The sequence below is a fragment of the Hippoglossus hippoglossus genome, chromosome 11, assembly GCF_009819705.1.
Source record: "Hippoglossus hippoglossus isolate fHipHip1 chromosome 11, fHipHip1.pri, whole genome shotgun sequence".
Taxonomy (NCBI): Eukaryota; Metazoa; Chordata; class Actinopteri; order Pleuronectiformes; family Pleuronectidae; genus Hippoglossus; species Hippoglossus hippoglossus.
Window position 1 is genome coordinate 19,447,615 of NC_047161.1, and position 27,765 is coordinate 19,475,379.

The following is a 27,765-nucleotide window of genomic DNA, read 5'->3' on the forward strand; positions in this document are numbered from 1 at the left end:
AAAGGCGCAAATAATAATTTGTTTATATAGATGGACGACATGTCTCCACTTCCTCCTGTAGTGACGTCTTGCTGATACACGCAAGTTAGTCTCAGCTGTCAATCATGACATTTCACCCTGTTTTGTAGCATCAAATAACTTATTAAAACCAAACTTACTGAAAAAAAGAACATCGGTGTAATAAGAACTACGTAAAATCATAGAAACCATCTTTGAGACAAATTTATTGAATGTGTACTTTTGACTTTTTAGTTTGGTCCATGTCCCATCCATTTACATGGAGTAAATGAGGTTTATGACCTATACTTCAGCCAGCCACGAGGGGGCGATCAACGTCCTTCGCCAGTGAGGTTATGTTTTTTCCCCCTGATCATTTGTTAGTTTGTGTGTTTGTTTGTAAGCAATATTTAGCAAAAACTTCTGGACCGATGACCACAAAACTTGGTGGAATGATGCTGTATGGGCCAGGGGAGAATCCACTAAATTTTAGGATGGATCAGGGGTCGGATTCAGGATTTCTTTTCAGTTTCTTTAACATTGTAAAATAGGGCCGTTTGTAACATTTTCACTGATTTCTCAGGGAATAATTCATGGATCTTGATGGGAAAAAACTGGCACATTTAAGGAACTGATATCTAGAAGTGTGAGAAATCTGGTGCAGCCTGATTGATTTTAAGGGTTTAGGGTTAGGGTTAGGGTTTGGGACTTGGAAAAGATATGCGCTCTACTGAGTGACATTCTAGTTATCAACCAGAAATACTTCACACCTCCACTAACCAGTCAAGTTGCAGCTTACATCAATGTCTGTCCTGACTTATATAATCAGCCCTAAGATTCTTGATTTGTGGCCAAAACATTTTTATGAGGTCACAGTGACATTTGACCCTTGACCACTACAATCTAATCAGTTCATCTTTGAGTCCAAACAAACATTTTTGACAAATTTAAACAAATTCGTTCCTGAGATTCACAGGAATGGGACAGAAGGTCAACCTGAAAACACAACGTTCACACAGCTGCTGCCAGAGTCAAACTCCTTGTATGAAAAGAGTTTCTGCAGAGCATGAAGACGTCACAGTCAAGCTGACCTTTGATGTCATTGTTTTATCCAAGGTAATTAGAATTAGCAATTAGCAATGACTTTGACCTTAAATGGTCTGTGCTTATATAGAGCTTTTCTAGTCTTGACCACTGAAAACATGTTACAGTACAGCTGTGGCATTCACCCATTCACACACACATTCATACACACATTCATACACACATTCACACACACATTCATACAGTGCATCCATGAGCAGCACTTTCTCCATCACTCACAGACTGCCAGCACAGCCGTCAGGGGCAATGTGGGGTTCAATGTCCTGCCCAAAGACCTTTAGAGGTGAAATGTGAAAATGCGATAGCGCCACCATATGGTCACTTACGTATACCCTTAACTTTGTCCCAGTTCAACACTGAATACTAACTGTATACATACACACGTTTATCATATTCAGTTTATGCAAGCTACAAACATTGTAGACTAACAGGAAATGATGTCACCTATTCACAATAAGAAAAATGTTTTAATAGCAGATCAGTGAGAAGTGGACACAGTTTGGGTTGTTGATTTAATCACTTTTCCACGGTGAACATGTCTATTCAGAATGAACCAAAAATGAATATGAAGTTTTCTTTTGAGTCGCAGCTTTTGGCTCCTGAGTGACCTCTGTGACTGTGAAGTATAGAAGCTGACTTACACATTTATTAGTACTAAGCTCAGTCGGTTTCCATTATTCCCTCCCACACAGATACAAGACACAATAATACTACACACAATTCAATCAATCAAATTTTATTTGTATAGCCCACAATTTGCCTCAAGGTGCGACATCCTCTGTTCTTAACCCTCTTAGAGACTACCAAAAAACCCTTTTAACAAGGGGAAAATGTAGAAACCTCCGAGAGAGCCACATGTGAGGGATCCCTCTCCCTGGACAGTCACAAGTTTCACAGAGCGCATCAATATTTACACCACTGATGCAAAAATGTGTCTAATATAAATGCAGAGGTGTATCAATATTTAAAGAATTTATACAAAAGAAAAGGTCTGACAGAGATGAAGGGAGCAGCAATGAGTAGGCATATTATATAATCTGAGCAATCTAGTTGTATTCATAATCCAACATTCACGATTCACGATCCACCATCACGATCACAATCCACGATCATGATCCACGATGTCCGGGATCCTGGACCTGCAAACTATACAGCACAAGGACTCTGGTGAAATCTGTTCTGTTGTAATAACTCGACCAAGTCAACTTTGACATGGTCTGTATCTATGTATTATTGCATGTATTATAATTATATTGATTTCCTGCGTCATCATGTTGACTGACAGTTTTGTACATTTCGCAGCACACCACTGAGAACTGTGAGATGGTGAAAATCATTATGTGGTGATTTACATATGGAGACAAAAACAGACTGAATCTTCAGCTCATCTCTCTGCAGAGCCTCAGTTGGTTTAGCAGCAGATTTATAAAGAGGTTGTTGTGCTGTCAGGAGTCACAGCTCGTCACGAGTGGGCCTGTGGTAGTGTCACTCTCTATCAGCAGATGGCAACAACGCAGCTTCCACTGTGCCTGTCCACTCGCTGCCCCTCCCTGCAGCTCACACACCATCTGCAGCTCGGCTCCGCTCTCAAAAGCAACTCACACACTACTGCAAGAAACAAAGTCTAATGTTAGCATGCTCAGATTTTAGCGTATAGAGTAATTATGGCCTTCAATATTGGACCTATAGTAGTGAACACAGGTAAAAGGCTACAAGAGAGCACACACTGTGTTGATTGGTCTAATTTGTATTAAGGTTTTGGTTTGCATTACCACAGGGTGTGTTGAAGTGATGCTGCCCACAAGCGTCACCACATAGAGCTGATATAACCCAGGTGAAGAGCAGCGCCTGTTTTACACCAGACACACGTCGTGTTTACAGTATTTTTTGTCACATCTGACCACAGAATCTTTCCCCTCAGGCTCAGCAGTGAGCCTCTCAAACTAAACTGTGTTCCCTCAGTTCAGTTTTAACAGTTTTAAAAATAAATGATTTCAGTTTAGATTTTTTTAACCTTTATTTATTCACTGGGGATATTTTAGTCCAGGCTGTGGATATTTTGGGGAATTGCAACCTCAGTTCCTTTATACGTTGATTATACATGGTACAAAAAACACTTGCTTTCACTCTGGGGCCCTGGCTGGTAGTTTTTACCATTTTCTACCGGATTCAATCATTTTCTCATATTTAAAAAAAATAAAACCTCTTAGCATTTAGTTTATATTTTTCACAAAATACAACAGTGGCATTGTGTAAATAAATTAGCACTTAACAGGTTGGAATCCTGAAAGAAATTTATATTTTTTCAGTCATGATCAGGACAATTTTGGTCTATAAGGACTGTATTGTATTTTTAAAGAGATGAATAAGAGTAGCATTAAAATGCAGTTTTTCTATTATTATTATTATTTAAAATTAAATCTGCAAGACAATAACGTGCACAATGTGAAAGAGTGTGACTTGCCTCTCAGTGTGGAGGGCTGTACCACCTGCCCATGCTCTGAAGTCTGCAACCTGGGCGTTATTCTGGACTCCACCCTCTCATTCAAAACCCACATGAAGTCTGTCACACAAACTGCCTTCTACCAACCTCCAGAACATCTCCAGACTCCGACCCTCACTTTCAGACTACTGCAGTGGAGTCCTGTCTGGGGTACCCAGCAAAGCCCTGGACAGGCTCCAGTATGTGCAGAACTCAGCTGCTAGGGTTCTCACCTGTTCCTGCCCATGGCAGCACATCCCCCCCGACCCTCATCCATCCAGTGGCTGCCAGTTAAATCACGGATCACCTACAAACTCCTCCTGCTCACTCACAAATCTCTCCAAGGCCTCATACATACAGTATCTGATCTACTTCGACCCTACACCCCATCCAGAAATTCCTCCTTTGACCGGAGTCTGCTTCACCATCCCCAACACCAGACTGCAGACTTATGGAGACAGAGCTTTTAGCGTGGCAGCCCCCACCCTCTGGAATAGTCCTTGGGTCCCTTTAAAGGCGCTATATAAGTAAAGCTATAAGTAAGCTATAAGTTATTATTATTATTATCTTTTATTCGTAAATTTCAGTTAATTGTTGATATTTAGTCTCCCTGCAGCAGGTCGCTCTATGTCTCAATTAATCTATCAAACCTAAAGAATCCATTTCGTCCTGCGGATGAGATTTCTATACTTACTGCATCAGTTTGTTTGCTGAGCGTCCAAGCTGTTCCGTCTCTCTCTCTCTCTCTCTCTCTCTTCCCTGGCTGTTGATTCCTTGCTCCAGATGGTTCGGAGCTTTTTCTATCACACATCATTCACACACTATTGGTACAGCCATCAGGTGCAATTTGAGGTTCAGTGTCTTGCTCAAGGACACCTCGGAATGCAGACTGGAGGAGCTGGGGATCAAACTACTAACCTTCTGGTTAGAAGATGACCCTCTCCACCTCCTGAGCCACAGCCACGCCATGAGCCAAAGGGTGATTATCACAAACATTACAAATAATAAATGACCTCAACAGCAAGTCTGGGAACATAATGGGCACAATGCACGGTGAGCGGAGGAAACTGGGTGTTATCATAAAAAAAAATATATAAAAAGTTAAAATTTAACAACACAATTAAAATACAAAGTATGAAAATTCCCCCGAATATAAAATTGCAAGAGAAGTAAAAACACAACCAAGTTCTCTCAAAACCATCTTTATTCTCAAGAGCCAATTCACATTAGCTGCAATCATCGTCAACCATGAGCAACTCATTTCACCTTCAAGTCCTCCGCGCTCATGTCAAAGCAACGTCCACATCTGGACAGTGCAGTACTGGACCATGTTTCCAGTAAAATGCAGAGTGCAAGACAGCAAATTAGCAACAGAACCTTGTGCATCTTGTGGTTTGACGCCACAGGTTCCCTCCTGCGCCTACACACACTGAATCCCTCCCCCCTCTGCGACGGTTTTCCTGTACGTGTTGAACAGATGAGTTGAATAAGAAGACACTGAAACACACAAGGAGAGAAATCGGTGTCGACGGTGGATGACTTTTTTTCTTTCTGATGCTGGTTACACTTTGACCAAGAAGATGTCTTCAGCTGTGTTTGTGTGGAGCTGTGCTGCTTTGTACTGACAGTGAAGTCAAGACACAGTAATAACAGTTTTTTTTTTTCTTTTTTAATCGTGGAACTAATGCTGCACTAATTAAAGTGTTATTTTTTTTTTCATGATTCATATTATCTTGCTCATAATTCTTTTGTAGACGTGGACATGGATTTGAGAGCAAGACGTCATTTTTTTTTAACGCTATGCAAAACAGTATGTTCATATTAGGCTAACAACATCTGTAAAAAAAAATCTGCAGTCTGAAAATATACATCCTTTTTCCTTTGTACTGTAAAATAGCTTTTTCTATGGTGCAACTCTTGTTATAAGTTTATAACTGAGTAACTTTAACAGTAACAATTCGTGGGAGAGATAAGAGCGTACTGGCACCTCCTCAGGAACAGTAAACATTTTCCGAACCAGCAGTCAGTGTTGACTATGTTTACATGCACCAACAGCCCCCGTGAATATGACAATTCAAGTAATGATGATGATGTGACGTACGTGTCATTTTTAGCCGTTTTCCCAGGGCCATTCATTCAGTTTGTACGCACTGTGCAAGACACACATCACATTTGTGTCATAGACGTCGACTACACCGAGTAAGTTTCGTACTGTTTACACTGGTTTTTGTTTAGATTTGAGTTAAAGCTGCAGTAATTGCATTTGATTAATTCTTATTTCAAAGGACTACCTGTAATGTGAGGGGGGGGGCACACCCATTGTCGAACCCACAGGGAATTATCATGTGTCCCATCAACTCTACAGAACATTTTAGCACCTTTCAGCTCATTGTTTTGGTTTTATGACTTCACACATCCCTTGTTTGATCCAGACCCTCAGACTAAACCAACAGGTGTGACAGGTGCCTCAGACCACGGTCCAGACCAACGGACCAAAGTTAGGATTGGACCACAGGGGTCTCAGTCCATATCAAATGAACAATATATTTTTTTGGATGGTTCGCACTTTCGCACCAATTGCAGGAAATTGAGACCGTGTCAAACAATACAAAAAGAAAATAAACGTAAGAGGCTCGCAGGATTGCTTTTAGTCTTCAACTCCAACAATATAATGTTTGACCGACTAGGACTTTCATTGGGCGCATTCGGAATAGTGTGGAGTACTGCACATAGGGTTCATAATGCTGGTAGTAATACCATAATAATACTACAGCTCCAACGAAGACAATGATGTGAACTGGTTCATTTATTTACTCATTTATAACTGACAACATGCCAACGTCAAGGTATTGGCAGTCGCAGCCCATGTAGGTGATGACGACAGGACGTACATCCGTCACATTAAAGTCTTTTGTCCGCTCCCTCAATAATAATGTGAAACCAAAACTAACCGGATCAAATCTAAACAATGTTAAGATTGGGTCGGACCATGGTCTGGACTTTCAGGTGTGAAAACGCCCTTAAACTGGCTGCTGTTATCAGCTAAAAGCTCAGCTGACACTTCCTACCCAGCAACACACAGCAGACATCAAGTTAGCGACAATGGAGGGTAAACAGGAGCAGCTAAAGAGCCGGAGAGTGAGGTCATCAGGTCAGCAGACACACAAAGTGGTGCTGATTTAAGTGAGTATAGGCAATAGTTTAAGAGAACCTGGTTACAGTAATCTTCTTGTCTGTACAAGTCCACTGAAGGAAAGGGATCCACAAACCTGGATTCAGACAAAAGCTTAAGAAAAGATGGTTCACTCAAAGAAATTGTGCTGAATATATGCGATGGTGAGCAGAAGGTTAAACAGCCGAGGGCGGTGCTCAGTTAATGAGCTCCTATGAAAAGCTGGGAAATGCTGTAGCTAACTCACCACCAATATTTTTGAACGTTTATTGTGAAAAGGACCACAGAGAACTGGTACCAAACTCTACACCTCAACATAGGCCTATATTTAGTGTTTTATAGCTCACTGCTCTCATTAACTCAGGATGTTTCCACTGTGTGCTGACGGGTGAAGAAAGCTGAACATGCAGCAGCTGAAAGGTCGGATGTTTCCCCCGGGAATTGGCGGAAATCAAACAATGACAACGAGACAAAAATTGGACTCACGAATATTTTCTTTTTTCAGTTTTTGGTCGAATTCTGCCCCTAGTGGCAAAAAAGAAAATCAATTAATGCAGCTTTAAAATTACTCACTTTTTTTATTTTGTGCAATGGTCTTAGCTCTCATTGTGGCCTTTTACCTGTGAGGGGATCCAGAAACATTTACAGTCACTCAGGAACATTTTCGACCTCAGGAACATATAGTTCCAGTTTAGGTTCCCAGGCCACAGTGTGCATCCTCCAAAAAGGCCCCCGCTCCTGAGGTAGTATGTGGTGCTAACAGTACTGTATGTCAGTGACAGGTCAAACACAATCATACAAACTGCTACAGCACGTGTGTGTGTGTGTGTGTGTGTGTACAACTGTCAACCAGACTGCAAGCAAGCAAGCTACAGTTGGTGCCAGCATACTGGGGCTGAGCATGGGATTTTGTTGATGTTTAAAGAAAGTTATGCAGCCAAATTCCTGAGACTAGTGTTAAAGTCTAAAAAGTTTCAAAAAAGAGGTAAGAGCGAGAGAGCAGTGTGGTTACATACTCATGTAGAGCTTTAAACAGTCATGAAGTCGTCAATTACAAAAGACAACTGGATGAATTTAGTTTTCTCATTACATAAAAAAGTATCAAACAATTGTTCATTTTAATCCATTTTAGGTCTAATTTGCTAATGTTGAATTCAGATTTGTACGGCTCTTCAGACGCAGTTGAAATACAACACATATGTACTAAAGATACTTTTAGGTCGTAAATCGTTCCTGAGTTTGGCTCCTGGGATTGTTTGGTGGTTAAAGGCCAGAATACCAATCTAATAACAAAACATAGGACTGATCCAATTCTATAAATCCGTCTGTTATGGTTGAGTAAGTCGCTCCTGCTTGTAATAACTGACCAAATCTTTTCATTGATGTTTTTTACTGGCAGGCTCAGGATATCACATGAGTTCAACAGCACTGTGGAGGTGAGGGGTGCATGCAAACATAGTCAATGTTACTTTTCCAAATGGCCGTGGCTCAGCATGGCCCAGCCCGACCGGACCGACCGCCTGAGTCTGGGTGCCTGTTCCCCCATTCGTCTCTCTCCCTCTGATTGTCTGTGCATTTATATTGAGTCTGTACAGTTTTGCGAGGTGTGTGTGTGAGGTCCGGGTCATTCAAACACTGCAGCAAGTCTATTGCTTTGATAAAAAGGCATCACTTCACAGAAAAGAGAAAAAAATAAAATAAACACATGCGGCTTTGAGGAGTAGTGTGAAGCTTGAAAAAGCGAGATATACAGAGCAAATGTATTTTTTGTCACATTGCAAACAACAAGACCATTGAGAAGCTTTTAAAACAACAACAAAAAAAAAGAGAACATATCGGCTAAAATAAAAAAACGGATAAGCGCTACGTTTTCACAATCTCAGCAGCTCCCTCAGTGTACCTTGCTGATGATGAATCAGGTTTCGGGCCAGCCAACGTTCACTTGGCCTCCGAGTCCCACTGTTTGGTCACAGTGGTGGGGTCTGACCTATGTGTTAATGTAGGCACATGCATGTGTGCATATACTGTACATGTATGTGCATGTGTGTGAAAGGTATACTGTAAGTATGTGTGCGTGTTTGAGTGTTAGTGTCTATGCATGCCATCATTAGAGGGTGGTTGGCTGGTATGTGAACAGATAATGTTTGTCTCTGCACGTAGATAACGATACAGTCCAATCAGCCATTTCCCCGACCCACCATAGCACCATGACGTCACTGTTTTAACATACAGCCTCCCGTATGCAGGGAGACGTACTATAACAAAAGAAAACAAAAGAAAAACGGTTGAAATTGTACGTGTGACTAGTGAGCCGCGGTAAAACACTTAAAAGCTGCTAATGTGTCGGTGGAACAAGTCTGCGAGCGACGCGCACTAACTAAGTCAAGTGCCGGAGTCGCGATAAGAGCCCTAGCAGGGATTCAATAAGGAGGGCATCATTCACTTGGTTTTGGCACAGCATGTGGCATTGTTACACACAAAAAACGAATACAACATGATTGTCTTCTCATGACATCGGCGTCATTGTGTGCTTTAGTTAGTCCTGACCAGTTTGTGGCGACGGTGATCAGGCTCATTTTTAATGCTACCGCTGCTTTCCTCTCAATGTCGGAAGTCGGGATCGAGAGTGTGTGTGCTTCATGGTCCACGCTGTAAAAATAAAGGCAACAGGCACGGACACAAGACTTTCTTCACTCAAACGCAGCTAGGACAGAAAATTTGAGCCACGGAATAAGAGAAACTAGTGCCCTGCTGTACTTCCAACTTTCTGAGTGCTGGCTTATGATGCACTTGCTGCCAACTATTAGCATTATGGATGGATCTACTGTTTATTTTCTGGATTATTTATTTAATCATGTGGTTTATACAATTTCCAGGATGTTAAGATAAGGTTTGAGGGAGCTTCACAGAGGGAGTCTCACAGATAACACTGTTGGCCCGAACATGCTGTCGTAGTGCAGAAGCTAATGTTGTCCACCAGGGTGGAACAGTGCACGTTGCTATTTTTACTGTATGACACTGAATAAAAGTGTCCCAGAAAAAGCTCTGACTCGTTTCTGACTGGGACTTTCGTCTTAAGCTGCTGTTCTGTATATTCAGATTTTCCCGACGTCTCTGAAACGCTGCATGACGGTGTTAACATTGTGATAAGTGGCGACGCAGAGACGAACCCCGGCCCGTGGAGCTGCTGTCCATTACAGTGAGTGAGTGTTGCCATTAACGTGTCATAGTTTGATAGCGAGTAGGTGACAGACTACATGACGGTTAAAATATCAACCAACAAAGGGGTCCAATAAAGTCGAGCAGGCAGGCGGGGGGGCGGACTAACAAATAGCTGATAACGTCCTAGTTTTTGTGTCGGGTGAGCAGCCATTTTGAAATTTTCAACATAAAAGGAAGGAAAATACAACATTTGCATGGTTTCTAATGAATAAACAAGCGTTGATAAAATCACCATTATGCCAACTGTACAATCATCAACACATATCCGAGGTGAGAAGTTATATCCACAATAATAACAACAACAGAACAAAAAAATGTACCCGCACTGTAAGGAATGGTTCCATCCAAAACTAGACCAGAGAGCTAATCCTAACGTATGGAATGAAGTGACACTCAGTAGTGCTAATAGAAAGTTCAATGTGACGGCCATTCTGCTGGTTCCACCCCTGAGACCACCAGGGTGCCCAGACGCTGACGGATGCACACACATACACATACACACACACACACACACACACACACACACACACACACACACACACACACACACACACACACACACACACACACATACACACACACAAACACACACACATACACAAACACACACACATACACGCACGCATACACTTAAATCCATTGGTCAGTCCTCGAAGACCTCCAGGAAGAGAGGAGGGAATAGCTCGGTGGGACACTCCACTTTCATGTGAAGGAATCGGCTGGCGTGGCAGGCGCCGATCATCCGCAGGTCCGTCACCTTCATTAGCAGCTTGGGCCAGAAATGTGCCAATTTGTGTTTGCGGTAGTTGATGTAATGTTCAAAGGCCAGCAGGAACTCCTCTTGGCATCGTTCGATCCGCTCCACACTACTCAGGCCTGGCCGATCTGAAGGCAAAAGGAACCTTAATGTTATTTGTGAAAATACAACAGGGAGGTGGATCATTCACAAAGGGACCGTTGGGCTTTGTCGGAGGTATCGCTCCACTGAGGGCCCTTCTAGTTTGTGTATGGATTATATACTCTATGTTTTTATCCTGACATTCAGTGGTATGCTTTTCTGGTACAAAGGGTTAGGGTTAGAGTGTCAATGCAGGAGCACTGGCTTTAAAAGCAGAAAATGCTATTGATTAGACCTCTACTCTAAGTGTGTCAGAAGACAAAGCAGATGGGCAGGTTAACCCCATGTCATGTCTCCATGTACAACACACAGCAGAACAATATTGATCTCCAATGAGATGCAGAGCGTCACACAGAGAAATGGTGATGGAGGCAAAAACAAATTACAGTAGCTGAACAAAGCTCCTCACTATGATTAGGGTGATTAATTGATTGAACAGTGGGATAAGTGACCATTGTGATTTGCGGACGGTTCCTGATTCTTTTGTTCCTGTTCTTTTTGTTGTATTTTTAAATATATATATAAATGATAAATTATGGCTTTAAAGTCTCTAATACAATTTTACGCTATTCTGGTCTGGTAACTATTGTTATTAATTAAACGGTCTGCTGGAATATAAGGGGTATGCTAATAGATCAAAGTAAGAATAAAAATGTATTCATGTGCGTAGATAGAGTCCATTGCTCACCGGATGAAAGCAGGATGACCGCCTGAAGAAGAGCCACCTCAGAGTCGTCCAAGTTAAAGGAGGACAGCGACACGCCAAGGTCGAAGATGGCGTCTGAGACGACGCCCAGGCCTCCATTCTTAAGCTGACCCCGCGTGACCGCCATCTCCCCGTTCAGCGTGAGAGTCTCGCTCTCAGGATCGTAGCGAACAGCAGCTCGCAGTGACATGATCTCCATGCAACAGCCTTTCAACAGGATGATCTGGTCTTCACAAGGCAGCTGAGCATTAGAAAACAGAGGAGAACATTGTTATTGGCAGGATGTGGCTCCTCTGCTGCGAGCATGCACACATTTATTTTTGTTTGGTCAGGTTCAAACTGGAAAATTGGTTATTATACAATAACAAAACAATGTGGAAAGCTAATTGTTTGCTAGCTACCATTAGTATTAACAATACTCTAGCTTAGTGTTTATTTAGGACGATAATATTTAGCTGACCTGAAAAAACAGTTTTGCAAATTGGGAAATAACATTTACAAATGGTCAAAAAGTTTTATTAGGATATTAGAAGATTAGCATCTGACTAACATTTCTACAACTAAGAAAGCATGTTCTGCTTTATGGTTTGGAAAGACTGCATCTCCTGAATGTAACTTTTATTTCATAAATTAGCTGACCTCTAACATTTTGTGATGAGATTTGATCCTTAAAATAAAACCAGACTTTTATAAAGTCTGTAAATAACTATGAACTTAAAATGTTACCCTTCCATTTAATCTATTCCAATTAATTGCTAGACACATCATGCAACATCATATAAGCATATAATTCAACATATATGAAGAAAATACAATCACCAGTTTTGAAATTGTCATTTTGAATTATGGGCTCTTATAAGTAACTGTTGTCTTTGCTTCACTTTGACATTAAATTAAAACCTAAGTTTGTTCAATGATATTTATCACCTGAACTAAATTAAACTAGTTGCAATAACAGTCTCAACTTTGCATGTATTTTTCCTAATAAATAAATAAATAAGAAATGTTAGGCCACTACACTGACAATTATGAATTCTTTAAAAAAAGAGCTAGGGAACACTTGGTTCTCTAGCTACATTTTAAGAAGCATTGTTAAAGAAGCAGCGACACTTACCTCACAAAACATAGGCAGTTTTTTGGCAAAGTCCACCACTCGGGTTATGGCAGGGGTGATAATTTTTGTAAACTGACTGAAGGCTTCTATATCCACTTTGTTTCCTTCAGGTGTATTTGCCATGGACGCTTGACCAATTTCCTCAGGCTGAGGAGACAAGAAGGGAGCGTCAGTGTCTCAACAGTCTCCATGTTTGTATGAAAAATTCAACAGCATTCAACAGCGTTTTGTAAGAACATTATAAAACCTAGCAGTGAGAATATAATAGGAGTATAAACCATGTAGTTGACAGTAATGTGATGTGTAGATGTAAATGGGGACGTTTCACCAAAGACATGTATTTATACAACTTATTTAAATGTGTTAAACATGGGAATGACAGTAAATGTTGGGGGTGAGACTACACTGTGTCAGACTCCATTTGTTAGCCAGTATATAATTTTTAATATGTATGCTTGTCTGCTGTATCTCACCTTATCTTCCTTCACCCCCGCTGCACTCTGGTCAGAAGTATAGAATAAATTACATGTTATTTCATTAAGAAGCATAGCTTCCTCGACCTGTTGGATAATCAACAGGAATTGTGAAGTTTCAATGAAGAACCCGTCTCAAGGCAACTAAAAAGAAGACATGTTAAAACTGAAGACAGATGAAAGAGTGTGCAGATAGAGAACAGTGGAAGACAGAAATCCAAGATGGGTTTCTATGGCGAGAATCAGGACCACGACTCAGAAACACTCGACCGTCGACGACGCTGACATTTGTGACGACGGCTTACGCGACTTAAATCTGCCAAAACCTCAATCCGATTTTTTTTAGAAAGTAGTGAATGCTGCTTTACAGTTCAATACCATCATGTCATATTTTGTTGCGAATACCACAAATTCATTCTAATATGAAAAATTTCTGTCTCAACAAAAATCTCTTTTCAACACTGGTTAGAAAAAATATCCTCCTATTCAAGCTGCTCAGAGCAGATGTGAGCCGGGCATAAGGTCGGAAAAGGACCGGCAGAGAACATTGTGATCAATTTTCAAAATAAAACATACTGTGCAGACTAAACATTGGCCACAGGATTTGTAACCGCAGATGACGAGAGGTATAAAAAAAACAACCAACTAGAACAAGTAAAAAAATTTAAAAGAACGGGCGGACAAACACTCCGCTTCTGAAACGCTCCTGGTGAGTTCTGAGTGTTTCCTCTGATGCTGCCATAGAAACCCAATGTAAAGTCAGCAGCTGAGAGATTTTCAATCTGGACACAGCGATTAAACTTCACAGAAAGGAATAAAAATTAGTCAAATAAACAAAAAGATTAGGTGAGAAATCGAAAAGCTGAAGACAGAAAGAAAGAAAGAAAAGTGAAACAGCACGAAAAAAGCAAGTTATTAGTATCAGCAATCAACGATCATCGCACATAAAAAAACACAAGAATAAGATGTTCCATTATAAATAAGAGCAGAAACGTTGAGGAACACACTTTTCTCCATCGTCCAGCTAATTCTCCCCACTCTACAAGGAGATACAAGAAAACACATGGACATATTAACACAGGGATCAGTGGAACAGCGGTTGTGGTGGAGGCGCGCTGAGACAGGGGCATGACTTGGAAGGGGTCTGAGAGGGGTGGGAGGCGAAGGTAGGGGGGTAGGGGGGGTTGGACTGGATAAGGCAGGGTAATCGATACAATGAAGCCTGTGGTCAGAAAGGAGGGAGGGAGGAGGGCGATGTCTCACCAGGAATTTCCGCTTCTGCTTCCAGTGGTTGCCCTGGGCATTCGTGGCCATATGGGCGTCAGTCACCATACGGATGAGGTCCCACTCCTCCTGGGTGGGCTCTAGTCGGTCCCACACCGTCTTCTGCAGCTCCTCCTTCCGACGGCGCTCCCGGTTCTCCTCGATTAGCTTCCGCTTGGCCAACCGCTTGCTGTCGTTCAACACCACTGGGGTGGAGGGAGGGGAGGCACAGGAGAAGAAAAAGGGAGACAATGAGAGTGGACAAGGAGGGAGAAGGAGGGAGAAGGAGGGAGAAGGAGGGAGAAGGAGGCATATGCATGACCGCAATGGAAATATAAGTTTGGCAGAAATTAACTGTTCAAACAAGAAAGAAAATCACATTTAGTTTAGGTGCACATAACCAGTGAATAAAATCAAACACAATTTTCACAAGTAGCTGTTTACTTATAGGTTTAAATTGTTTTTTTGCTTGGTCAACTATTTCACTCTTACAAGAAACGATAAAACTAGAAAACCATGACCTGAGTTTCAGGCTAAACACATTTGATACTTAAAAGTGATACTCCACCCAAAGGTCTATATTGGAAATATCAAACACTCACTACAAGCTTGAAATGTAGCTGATTTAACAAGTCCACGATGAAAGATGCCTTATTGTACCTGTTGACTTTCAAATAAACAGGAATGTTGCAGTTTTGAGTTGGTACTGGAGTCAGATCAATTTCATTTCAGTTGTGAAAATTTCCTTTGTGTTCAAGGTAAATGTCCAGAGAAACTCCCTAAATCACCTTTAAAGCAAAAGTTCAGTCAAGTTATTTTCTATCTGATTCATTATTTTCTTGATTTATCAATTCAGAATTTGCTCTATAAAATGTTAACCCTAGTTTTTCATTACAATTAATTGATTTTCTAAAATACTTGTATTCCGTTGTCCATAATTAGGTAAAGTGCAAATCTGCAGGTAGACGTTTAGACGCATTAGAAGAAAGAAACAACCAACAACGAAGCAGACAAAACATTGAGAAGCAGACAGTGCAACATTCATTTGTCTCAAGCCCCATTTGACTGAGCTAATTAAACTCACAGTCGGTCGCCATTCCCACCACAATGCACTTCTTGAAGCGACATTCCTGGCACTGATTCCTGGTCACTTTGTCGATGACACATTTCGCCTCGTACTTGCAGGCATAGGTCGGGTTAAGATTCTTCTGGATCGTCCGCCTGAAGAAACCCTAGAAAAGCAGACGGCCAGATGCTCAGAACGGTTTCCAAACGACGACGAGTGCATGAAGCTGCCGCTACGATTCACTGAGACTCGCTCACGTTACCTTACAACCTTCACAGGTAATGCAGCGATAGTGGTAGCCTGTGGCTTTGTCCCCGCACACTACACATAGCTCATCCTTGTCCAGGTAACTTGGTATGTACCCTGGAGAGAAGAACAGATTGTCAACATAAGATTTTATTTAAAATAATGTGTTCAGATGTTCAACCAGATTTTAAATATGTTACACATTAGATGGTTAATTAAGGTGTTATTGTAATAAAGCCTTAATGTTTTGTGATTTTAATCATTTAGTTTGAATGTATTAGTATTTGTTTTGCTTTGTTTTCGTTTCGTGTCATTTGTAACTTCTGTCCTCTCGCAGACTTGTGTGGAAATGCTGATGTTGTGGAAAGTCACACAGATAGACTGACTCTTGGACGACCCCAAATTTGAACAGCACTGATTTCCACGTATAGCACTGTTGCTTCCAGATGTCCCACTGAGTTAACACCTGGCCCTTATTTGGGATTCAACTTAATGAGATCAGTACTTTGACCTCGGAGACTGGAGGTTAAGAAACTGATCAATACTTTTTTGGGGGGTTTGTGAAGAAAGCAATAATTCATCTCTCATCGGCCTTCTGTTGCCTCTACATCAATCAATAAGAAACCCCCGGCCGCTTGAAAACTCCAACCATCAGATGCGCCAAGTGCCGCTCACAGATTTGCAACCACATGATGCTTTAAGTCTTGGATTTACACTTATTGGACCTAAATTGAAAATGCCAGACTTCATTGATTCATCGATTAAGAAGGAGTCTTCCAAAACTATTCCAGGGAATAACAAAGACACATCGAACCCAACATCGAGAGACCATATAACAATGGAAGCAATTCAATCACTTAATTCACAACTGAAAACCTGAAAAGTCTACATGCAACAGTTGTGCCTACAGAAAATCTCTCGTTCTCTAAGACGATGTAAACAATCGGGATCAAGTGTCGTACCTTTTCTGTGTGCGCCCTGCATCCACTGTAGGTGCGAGAAGTCAGGTTTGATCTCAGGAAAGTACTCAGGCTGATGGTGGCAGTGACTAAGAGGGATCTCCATGTTGCAATATTCATTCTTAAAAACAGGCGAGCCACCAGTGTAAGAGCAAGAGTAGTGCTGGCTGGGCCAAGTCTGCTCCATGCAGGGCGGATGGTGCAGGGGCTGGGGCTCAAAGTGGCCGTACCCGGGCCCCTCACCTGAGTACATGCAGTGTTCCCCACTGCCCTGCATCGTGTAGCCTCCCATGCCAACATGAGGCATCTCATACATGTCTGGTATGCAGTAGTTCATCATTAAGAGCCACAGAAGAGCAACATAAAAAGTTCTGGGTAAACTCTTTCTCAAAAAAAAAAGAGACAGAGTCAGATGTAGAGCATCAAGCCACGTGAGTGACAGTTAGAAGCTTACGGTCTAAAAAAAATCCCGTAGAAATTTACTCTACATAGACGCACAAACATTTGTCCACGAAATCCAAAGACCACGGACGACACCTAGCAACTGTCCCACCTGCCACCATCCGGCTGAATTGAGGAGCAGAGATTTATGACGACGTGGAGCTCTAATCTTGTGCTCCACAAATCCTAGATGTGCCACAGACACTGGTGATGTCACAGATTAAGACTTTGCGTGTTGTTAATAACATGCCCTCAAGTGGAAGAACAATTCCTTGGAAAGCAAAGTTCCAAAAAAACACTTGATGAAGAGATGAAAAATAAGTAATGGCACTTTATATCATCTAACAATCATTAGTTCTCTCACCGCTGGTATCTTACCTAACCCCCTAACCTCTAACCTTTGTGTATAAACCCCTGTGCTTATCCTGTTGGTATTTCAAACAGAATCCGTAAACAAGCGTGCTTAGATCACTATTGAGTGAACGTTATGACACTAAGAAGGTTTTAAGGAGTTTGACACACACACACATAACCCTGACTTCTTACAGTTAAGACTGTAATATGTATTTAAGCTCTATACGACACGGCAAAGCTAAGGCACAGACAGCAAGCGGGGAAAGACGGAACACTTGACTGCATTTTAAAATACGAATTCCTGAAATGAAGTAAGACTTTCTAAAGGAGCAATAACCAAAATAACTTCAGATTAGATTACTGGACAAATCAAATGAACAAAATAAACAATTTTTTCAATCGTTTGTATGATGCATACAATAAAATGTACTTTGTGTACATCCAAATGTACAACTCGGCATTAAAGTTGAAAAACATTAACAACAACAATGTTTTATAAAATGTTTTTTTAAATATATATTAGAAAAATTCTAGTTTTTTAAAGATTGATTAACTTTATATTACATTATTTCTCTCAAAAATATATTTTATCAATAGCGTGGTAATGACACTTTTCAGCCTAAAATAAGAAAGGTTGTAATTCGTAAAAAAAATCTATATTTTGTTTCCCCAAAATATAAGACACATGCGCAATGCATTGATTGACACATTGCGTGATCTGTTTTAGATAATACACCGACTCAGCCATATTGATTAGGCCTCCTGTTCTATAAAGATGGGATAAGCCTTATGGCGATGATGTCTATCTGTTTCGATTCATTATGACTTCTTTAATAATTTTACTGTTCTTTATAGTTCACCATTACACGTTGTTCTACAAAGTGCTTCCTAGGAATGCTACTGCTGCTGCCGATGTAAACACAAACACACACACACACAAACAGACGCACAACCTTTAAGAATCCAAAAGGAACATCTTCGTTGACAGGTTGTTGATTTAAAATGATGAATATTACTGCAGAAATCATTGGAACAACAATGTAATTTATCTTCTTTGTGAAAATGTGCTGTTTACTTTTACTTTTTATTCATACAAGTACTTTCTCTGATATTTTGAATATATAGTGTTCTGTTAAAATTTAGAGCCAAATCCTTGGAGTATTTTTAATTACTGTAAAAAATTATACGGAGATTGCTGTATATTATTTTATGTAAAGCCCTATCTAGCATATTTTTCACATTTCATTTCATATTGCCTATTTTCAAAAAGACTAATTCAAAGCTAGACCATTACAGTTTCATTTGAATGACCAACCATGATCTTAACTATACTATTATATATTAAGATACTCAATAAGGAGTAAATAAAGACACTCAATATTTGTTGAACTAAATTTACTTCCCATTATTCTCATGAGTCGAGAAAATACAGGCTTTCGTGGCATTATTTAGTTTTTCTATTCTGAGGCACATGGAGAGAGCTGCAAATTGATGACAGAATAGCAAAAAAATTACAAATAAAAGACTACCTATACATAATTAATTATGTACTTTCAGTAAAACTATTACATATACCCGCCTGCTGTTCAAGAAAAACATCCAGAATAAGATCTGTTTTTATTCGTCTGTCGCTTCAATCCTTGTTTAGAGACAGTTATTAGGTTAAGATCTGATCACGCAGATGTCTTTTATCTTCTTACCAAACTGCCAGACTAAGTACTAGAACACATAACAGAAGAAGGTGGGCCACAAACATGGAGACATGTGAACGCACGAACACATGGTAAAGTCGGAGTAAAGATGCGTGCAGTTTTGGCTTTAAAATCCCTGCTGCTTGCACTGATCTGAACTCCCTGAATCGCAGTCGGTCTGCACGCTTGCAGCGCACGATCAATACTCTTGGTGTATACAGGATTATAGAGAAATACAGATAATCAGGCCTCCGATGTACATTTGACTGCAAAAGTTGACACATTTTGAAGTTTTGTTCAATATGATTTACAAATACATTGGAGTTCCCCATCTCACTCTATACAGTTTGACAATTGGGGATGTTGGAGACCCCTCCCGCATTAGAGTTAAAGCTACTTACAGCAACTTTATTCATCTATCACATTTTTAATTAGTCTTCCACGTTGTGTTTTTTTTCCACACAGTCAACCACCTACACTGGATTTGACTGAAAGGTTGTTGTTAGGTTCCCCCAGAGGTTTGAAAATATGAACAGAGTATAAGTGAAATTACATAGCTTGAATACTTTAACTAACAGAAGAGCTTTTTTGACAAAAAATAACATTACTTTTATACTTTACATGTGTCAATATGTAAATGAATTATACCTTTTAATTTCACCTTAACCTGGTATTATTCTCTTCTGCTTTGTCCTCTTTTGTTGACAATTCTGAGCTCTGTGAATAATAAAATATATATCAACAATCAAACAAAACATTTTCTATGGTTGGAGACGATAAATAGTTGACCTTAGCTGTGCAAAATCTATATTATTTGCCATATTTATCCAGTATCATTTACTGCGTGTTGAGGTCATATTCAACACAGGTTGTGATAATCCTGTAATACAGGGGGAAAACCCAGAGACTACAAGCCAGAACAACAGATTATGTGTCCTGATATAATATGACACTTAAAGCGACTTAAACGTGTCATCCGACATGTTGAAGTGACAATTCTGACTTTTTAATCTCATTAGATGTGGAGATCTGCATGACAGAGATACATTTATGTACCATGAAGCACGCATAGTTTTTGCAAAGATCTAAAAAATACGGAGCAAAATCAAACAAAGTGCTACTGACTCGTGAGGCATTGTGGGATAGTCAATGTACATTTTAACCCTAGAAGTCCATGGTTTCCCAATTCATTTAAAACTAAGTCATTATATGTTTTTGAGGACATACATCTGCCAATTTGTAAAGGTAAAAAAACTACATATACATATATACATACATAAACATATTAGGTATCAGGGCCACTTAAAAGGAAAACGAATATATGAAATTTCAAGAATAAAGTCGAAATATTACGAGATTAAGTCATACATTTACAAGAATTTAGTTGAAATTACTAATACTTTAGAAGAAGCTATATAAATACAGACGATAGATCATTTAAGGCTTCAAGCCATGTTAGAGGGGGAATATCCGAAAAACAGACTCTCATCTGCGTTACAATGATGAATGTGGAGAAATTAATGTGTTGAGTGTTAAGTTCTACTTAAGTATAATTCTCACAAATAACAACATACTATACAATCAGCACCAAATTATTGCATCCACATAAGTATCAGATTGTGAGAGAAACTGAGTCTTTTAGAGAAAGAAATGAGGAGGATTTTGTGGTTTGATCCGTGTGCTGGTCAAAGGGGTTTTGTAAGAATAAGACGGTTCAAGGTTTTGGATTCAGAAGGAGCGGAACTCACCTGCTAACGACTTTTGTCTCAATTATGAATATTATCATAATTTTACCACTTTATTCTCATAAAATGACAACATTATTCCTGAAATCTCAGAATCTTTTTACAGTACGTATAATATATATGATACATTTAAAAATTGTCTTGCCTAATCCTGAGTACTCAGCCTTTCCCATGCTGTCAAAAGCTTTGCTGAGTACTGTTAAAATAACTGCTAGTATTGTTGTTATTATTTATTTCTCATTCAGGCCTGTTCAGACGAGTAATTACCAATTATTGTGTTTTGTGAGTATTTTCTATAGCAAGTAGCTCATACTTAGGTATGTACTAACTAAAGTACACCATATAATTAGCTATTTTCACACAAATATACTGAACGGCTTATTTTATTTAAAATTTAAAATTTTGGTAAAAACCTTCACATTTGTTGTTGACAAAATGTTGGGTTACTTTAATTTAGGAATAATCTCCTTGATAGAAAAAAACAAAGAAAAACCTGTACAAAGCCAACAGAGCACAATCTGAGTTCAAATGTGTGTAAGTGCAGTGTAGTGAGTGTCTAGATTACTATGGAAGCAGACTTGACATTTCATTACTGTCAGTATTGACACTGATGATAATAAAACAGTGAATTCATATTTATAAGAAAACAATTCTTGACCAGATGAGAAGGCAATTCAAAGTGATCAAAGATTTCAACAAAACATAAACGTTTTTTTCCATGTAAAATGCTTCCATGTAGATTCTGAGCGATATGACAATATATGTTGTGTGATGATCAGAATATTATATTATAATGTATTGTTTACTCATGCTGGCAGGAAAGTTGCAGGGAAGCAAGACCAACAAACACGGAGAAGAATTAAGTTGACAATGTGGTAACTCTGAGCAGGAGAAATAGTTCAACCCTCCAAGACAAAACGAGGCGCTCGTGTCTGAATAACCACTTATTCTATTGTTAGAATATTTTATGTTTTGATATTTTTTACCATATTGACATTTTTTTCACATTACTATTTGCAATCTCTACATTAATATTTTACATTTTGTTACACGATAAATCAAGTTTGCACAAAGGTTCCAAATAAAAGATGAAAAATAGTCAAATCTGAGAAGGTACCTTTCATTTGTCTATATAATATATACAAGTCTATAATTTAACTGTTAATATACCTTTATATTTTATATATTAGTTTATAATTCATTGAAATTACAGAAAATATTCTACACTGTGATGTGTATCGCATCTGAAATGACCTATATCAGGATATGTTGTTCATATTATTATACAGCCAGACATGTCTGTAACAACCGTTGCAAATTGTTACAAATGAGAATATATAAAGATTGAATATCCTCACGTAAAAAGCAGACCAAGTCATTATAGTTACAGTTAAATATTAATGTATACATATCGTATAACTGAATCACACATTTCATGTTGAGGCAGGTGAGCCGTTCACTAACACATAGAATCTGTCTACGTCCAACTTTTCCTTTGGGAGTCGCTGTTAGATAAACCTTGATCCTCAGACTCCTCACGGCTTGTTTCTGTTTACTGAGGTCATCACTGCATCTTATTTTGCTCCAGGAAAGACAGTGAGTCTGATTTGTTGTTTATTTACCAGAATTAGATAAAGGATTTCATTAATAGCTTTTATTCTATTTCATCTTTTTCAAAAAAAAATTGGGTGCTTCCTCATTATTCATTCATCACTCTATAAAGGACAGTAATTTATAACAAACATTGTTGATGCATGCTGATACTTTTTAGATTGTAATTCTTTCTCTGAATGCTGAGTTTCTGTTTTTATCTGGAACATTTCTTTGACCCTTGTCTTCGACACTTCCTTTATGTTTCGCCGTAGTCTCAGACACAATCCTTGTTGTTGCAGACTCCATCTGCGTCACTCCGCTCTTCAGCTCTGGCAAACCGATTACTGCCGTTTGTGGTAAAAACACTACAAATGATGCACAGCGGGACAATGTTGTCGCAGACACCAGGTTGGAAACAGAAGGATCTACCTGACATTGATGGGTGTTAACTTGTTTGGCGAGGGCCTGAATGTAAAAGACGCTTATATGTAAGAGTTCAGCTCTAACGAGTGACTTTTTTCACTTGTTTAAACTGTTTTTCTTTTAAACTCATAATAATGACTGAATTATAAACATCAAGATTAAACATTTTTACTATTTCAGGGCAAACAATCAGAATCTGAAATCACAGCATCCGACAGACTTTTAAATCTCACTAATAAAAAAAGTCCAAAAGAATTCTTAGTCCTTCTTTTATTTAAAAACTGTACAAACCTGAGAATGAATAAATGATCAATGTATATTATCTGGCTGGATGAACATTTAAAAAGGCTTAACAAGGGATTACTGACTCATAAGTGTGAGTGTGTGACAAGTAGATGTGATCAACATGCAGCAGCTGGTAAGAGGCTGGCCCGATGAGGCAAATCTGCCTGTAAAGAGGCCTTGATACCAGTTTAACTTTTTGATGAGGTGATGTCCTTGACTTGGACTAATCTTGTTTGGAGTTTCTTAAACAACTGCGAACAAACTGTTAAGCGTCAGACAGACAGAGTCTAACGCGTCTCAATACTGAAGCAATCTGTTGTCTGACTGGACAGAGTTAACACCTGCGGGTTCGCCTCGGGAGGTTTTGTGCGATGTATCATTAGTCTGCTGGTCGTTACAAGTTATTTCTATTTATTTTATTGTGACTTGATAAAAATGAAAAAATTTAATACGTTTAGAATTTTTAGCAAAGTCAGCTAAAAAACTAATGGTTTTGCTAATAAGCATGTTCAGTACAAAAATATTTTGATTTAAAACATGCTTATTTAGAGACAATATAAAAGATCATGTAAAGGTGTTGATATACATGTATATACCTATTAAACATTTCCGTATTGAGCAGGTTTTTCATGATTTAAAAAGTTACAGTAAGTATACATTAATTATATAAATATGCTTGATCATATTGAGTTAGTATTGAGCTAATTATATAGTCTATTATATATATGCTATTCCATGTACTAAAACAATTATTTCATTTAAACATTTAAAATTTTCTTTCTTTACTTACCTTAATTTTTTTGTCTTTCTCAGATGTTTCTTTTTTCTTACCTGATCTAATAAAAAAAATTGGAATAGTATTTCCAGAAGAATATTCCACATTTCCTGTGTGAAATAATGCTGAGTAAATAACCACATATATATATACGGTCCAACAGCTACCTCCAGGCAGTCCTGACAAACGGCCGAGATAAACCTTCCTATTTTCTGCCCCTGCAAACGGGAACATAGTTTCTCTATCGATGGCACCTCAGCACAATGGCCCTGCAGTGGGCTTCTGCACAGATATATTCCCTCCCTGATTGATTACTTTAGGCCTTGGGGTTCAAAGCCGGTCATGAACAATTTCTGGATGTGAGGGATCTCGTTTCCCTTAACTGACATGATGCCCTGAGTCAGATGTCCCCGGCTACACTGGGTTACCTGAGGAGGGCACATTAGTTGGAACCTTTCCCCTTAAAGTGCATGGTAAGCTCAAGGGGAACAGCAGAAGGCTCCAATTGGTAAAGGTTAGAGTTTGAGAGGATTATCCTGAACTTTAGAAGGAAGGAATCTATTTTAGATATATTATCCACAGCCCCAAAATTGTCATTCAAATCATATTATGTACAGTGTGCAGTAAATTATCTCTTGACTCCTATTACGGCCTTTGTTCATATTCTGTATGCTAAGGCAATCCATACTGTGAAATATTCGTGCATCAGATACAAGGACTGCCTGACCCGCCAAGTGGGATTTAGGCGGTCATGATTAAGTGATGCAAGGTTCAAGTGCAGCTCCAGGCCCTTGACTGCTCAGCACTCAAATTAAAAGGTCCTCATGTGAAAACCTTTGTCATATTGACATTAAACATTAAAAAGAAAATGCAACAAAAATATGAATTCTTACTAATGGGCTTTAAACGTGAGCATATAAGGAATCAGTACAGGGTGTAGAATATGGAATGAATTATGCCGCAGAAGAAAGACAGAGGACAGAAGAAAACCATGATCATGGTTGTGTGTCTGATGGATTTTGGATTAAACATCACGGAAGATCAAATCAGGTGGTTCAACAAGTCAAAATGAAACACTCTCACAGCAGCATCACGAAAATCTCCTCCCAGCTAACCACTCAAATGATGTTACTCAATTGTACTGTATGTTTATTCTGTAAACTCTTGCGACTACTGAAATGGTCAATTCATGACAGCCCCCTTATTCGTCCTTTTGGACTCTTCATACTTTGCATATACAGATCCTGGATATTATGTTTTTGTTTCTGCTGTAGCCACTTAACCTAGTTTTTATTTTGTTTGAGGTTCATCTTACTTTGAGTTCCCTATGTCCTGCCGGGGATCTGCTATCAAAGTTGACAACAAGCTTAATTCACATTTGGTTGCTCTTCTGCTCGCGGAAAATGTTCAAATATCGTTTTGAACATTTTCTATTTTTGAGTCGGACCAGAGCTGAGTTGTCGCTTCATTTTTTATCATCCAAGGAAATATTCAAATCTTTAGTTTGAGTGAAAGAATATATTTAAAATGCATGCCCTGTAAATCTTGCTCATGTATTAAAAAGTTTTTCAATAGCTATAGACATAAACTTCTAGTCATTGTCATAAACAGTCCATCAGAATTGCTTTTGTTCCCTTCACTGGCCCCAATAAGAAGTCTGTAAATGAACTACTGCTGAGAGAGGGATGTAACGAATGATTCATCACACGGCTATTTCTTGGGGCTAAACATTATTTAATGAGATCTCTCCTGAGACGCATAGAACTGAACCTCAATTAAACTTACACACCACAACACACTGACAAAACCGGAACACAGATAGAAAAAACCTTCGGAGAGTTCAAATTTAGGTCAGAGAAGGACGGCGGAAGAAAATGCTAGACATAACTAGAATGGCACTAAGTTGAAAACACACCTTAGCGAAAAAAGCAATTATTATGATAGAAAAATATGTGGATAAATATATATGGAAAAATAAGTAAAGGAAATAGTAATTGTACAAAATCCCAGATAGAAACAGCATAAATTAGAATTGGACTTTCACACACCTCTGCCAAGGCTAATGCAATATCTCACCATTGTTAAAGAAAGGGAAAAAAGAAAATCCTGGATCTGCCCATATCTGCTTCAAAATTTAATCGGTTCTTCCTTGGCTCATATCCTACCTCTCCAACAAAATGTCATGGAAATTGGTTCAACCTAACAACTAAATAAAAAACTGAGATCAGTGTTAAGGCCTTAATGAAGGAGGGCCGTGACAAAAAACAACACAAAGAAGTAAAATACTTGCCTACAAATATTCTGCATCAACACTATTCATTACGGCAGTGATTTGGATTTGTGACAGGTCCAACACCTGTTCAAGAAAAGGTTCAAGTAGATTTGCACCAGGTCATTTTCCAGAGAGAATGATCAACATCATCATGTGATGGAGATCTTTTTCACCTCACTTGAGGATCAGCAGAGAGATCCACTGCCTCATGCAGGAGACTGACGGCCCGGTTTAGGACATATTTGGGGATATCGGGAAGTTAACTGCTAACTTCAGTTAATAGGGTGTTTTTGGTAGTTTTTCCTTACTCTTGTTGGGGGTTAAGGACGGAGGATGTCGCACCTTGTTAAAGCCCTATGAGACAAATTGTAATTTGTGAATTTGGGCTATACAAATAGAATGTGATTGATTGATTGATGATTGAAGTGATAGGACAAGAGTCAACATTGGGGTTACTGGACACAGCTCTCAATTAGTAAAGAAATGTTTGTTTATTGGTGAACTTGAATAATCTTTCTAGACTAGTAAGTAAACTGCTGTTAGTGCAAACACTGGCAAGTTGAAAGAGCAAAAAACGTTAAACAGGTACTTCAAGTCAATGTGGTTGATTTACTAATCTAATGTAAGGCTCTGTGGAAAGATGTAGAACGTGCTATTACAAACTGAATTCATGCTATGAATTCATACTATTGAGTGTCAGATAAGCATGTATAAGTAATTATCACGCCAATCTCAGACTCACTTTAAACTGCACTGAGATATTTTTTAAAGTTTTATGCGGACAGTCATCAGAGAGGTCCAGAGACGAGTCTCATCCCTTCACAGCAGCCCCCGACTGAAGTGTCCTTGAATGCACCAGTGACCAGTGGAGAGTAGATAACAGCTGCCAGCCATGATGGATGGCATAATGTCTGTCTGCCTGTCCCCCAGTTCTCTTGACTGTGAAGTTTTTTGGATGAATGGTTCTCCAGAGAATTGAAAACACGGACATCAAATTAGCTAAATAAACTCTACACAACCATCCAACTGACAGACGGCTGTACGTTATCACAGTTATGACACAGGACTTTGACAACATGGAACATTGCACTGTGAGATCATAAATCATGACAAACCGTGCCCATCAGGCCGGTTGTGTTCACAAGTGCAGTTCACGGTTTGAAATTAAACAGACAAATCTTTGTCCGTAAATTTTTTCTAGAACTGCTCATCTAAAATCGACTGACACCGCACTTCCTCCAGTTCTCACAGAAACACACACAGAGTTTAAAGTCTATCGGATGAATGGTTGCCGGGTAATTGGAAATACAGTCAAAGGAAGATTCCTTTTTTATAGTCAGTTGTGACCACTCATCTGATCAACTTCATTGCTGAGCACACAGGGAAGTGCAGTGTTGATGGACGTTTGTTTGGGGATGAGCATTTCTTTTCTCGCAGTATCAAACATGTTACCTGACATGAAGGAAAAGATTAGGAGGTACGAG

At 39.3% G+C, this 27,765-nt stretch overlaps 1 protein-coding gene and 1 long non-coding RNA gene across 7 annotated transcripts in view; one reads left to right on the top strand and one right to left on the bottom strand.

The window, feature by feature from the left end:
• Window positions 1-9: 9 nt before the first annotated feature.
• On the top strand, window positions 10-7,391 carry LOC117770891. The gene is made up of 3 exons (XR_004615451.1): window positions 10-20; window positions 1,600-1,604; window positions 7,261-7,391. It is a non-coding gene; the product is annotated as an uncharacterized LOC117770891 (long non-coding RNA).
• Window positions 7,392-8,140: 749 nt separating this feature from the next.
• thrb (thyroid hormone receptor beta) overlaps window positions 8,141-27,765 on the bottom strand; it is a 106,658-nt gene continuing 87,033 nt past the window's right edge. For 3 of the 6 annotated variants that reach the window (XM_034600705.1, XM_034600703.1, XM_034600704.1), the window contains 7 exons: window positions 15,760-15,860; window positions 15,516-15,663; window positions 14,432-14,637; window positions 13,169-13,255; window positions 12,696-12,842; window positions 11,564-11,822; window positions 8,141-10,862 (listed from right to left, as the gene is read on the bottom strand). In XM_034600705.1, coding sequence (XP_034456596.1) covers window positions 10,621-10,862; window positions 11,564-11,822; window positions 12,696-12,842; window positions 13,169-13,255; window positions 14,432-14,637; window positions 15,516-15,663; window positions 15,760-15,860 — 1,190 coding nt within the window. In that variant the 3' untranslated portion in view covers window positions 8,141-10,620. Of the gene's footprint in view, window positions 10,863-11,563; window positions 11,823-12,695; window positions 12,843-13,168; window positions 13,256-14,431; window positions 14,638-15,515; window positions 15,664-15,759; window positions 15,861-16,705; window positions 18,007-27,765 lie in introns of those variants that run through there. The other 3 variants (XM_034600707.1, XM_034600708.1, XM_034600706.1) reach the window with 3 other exon arrangements.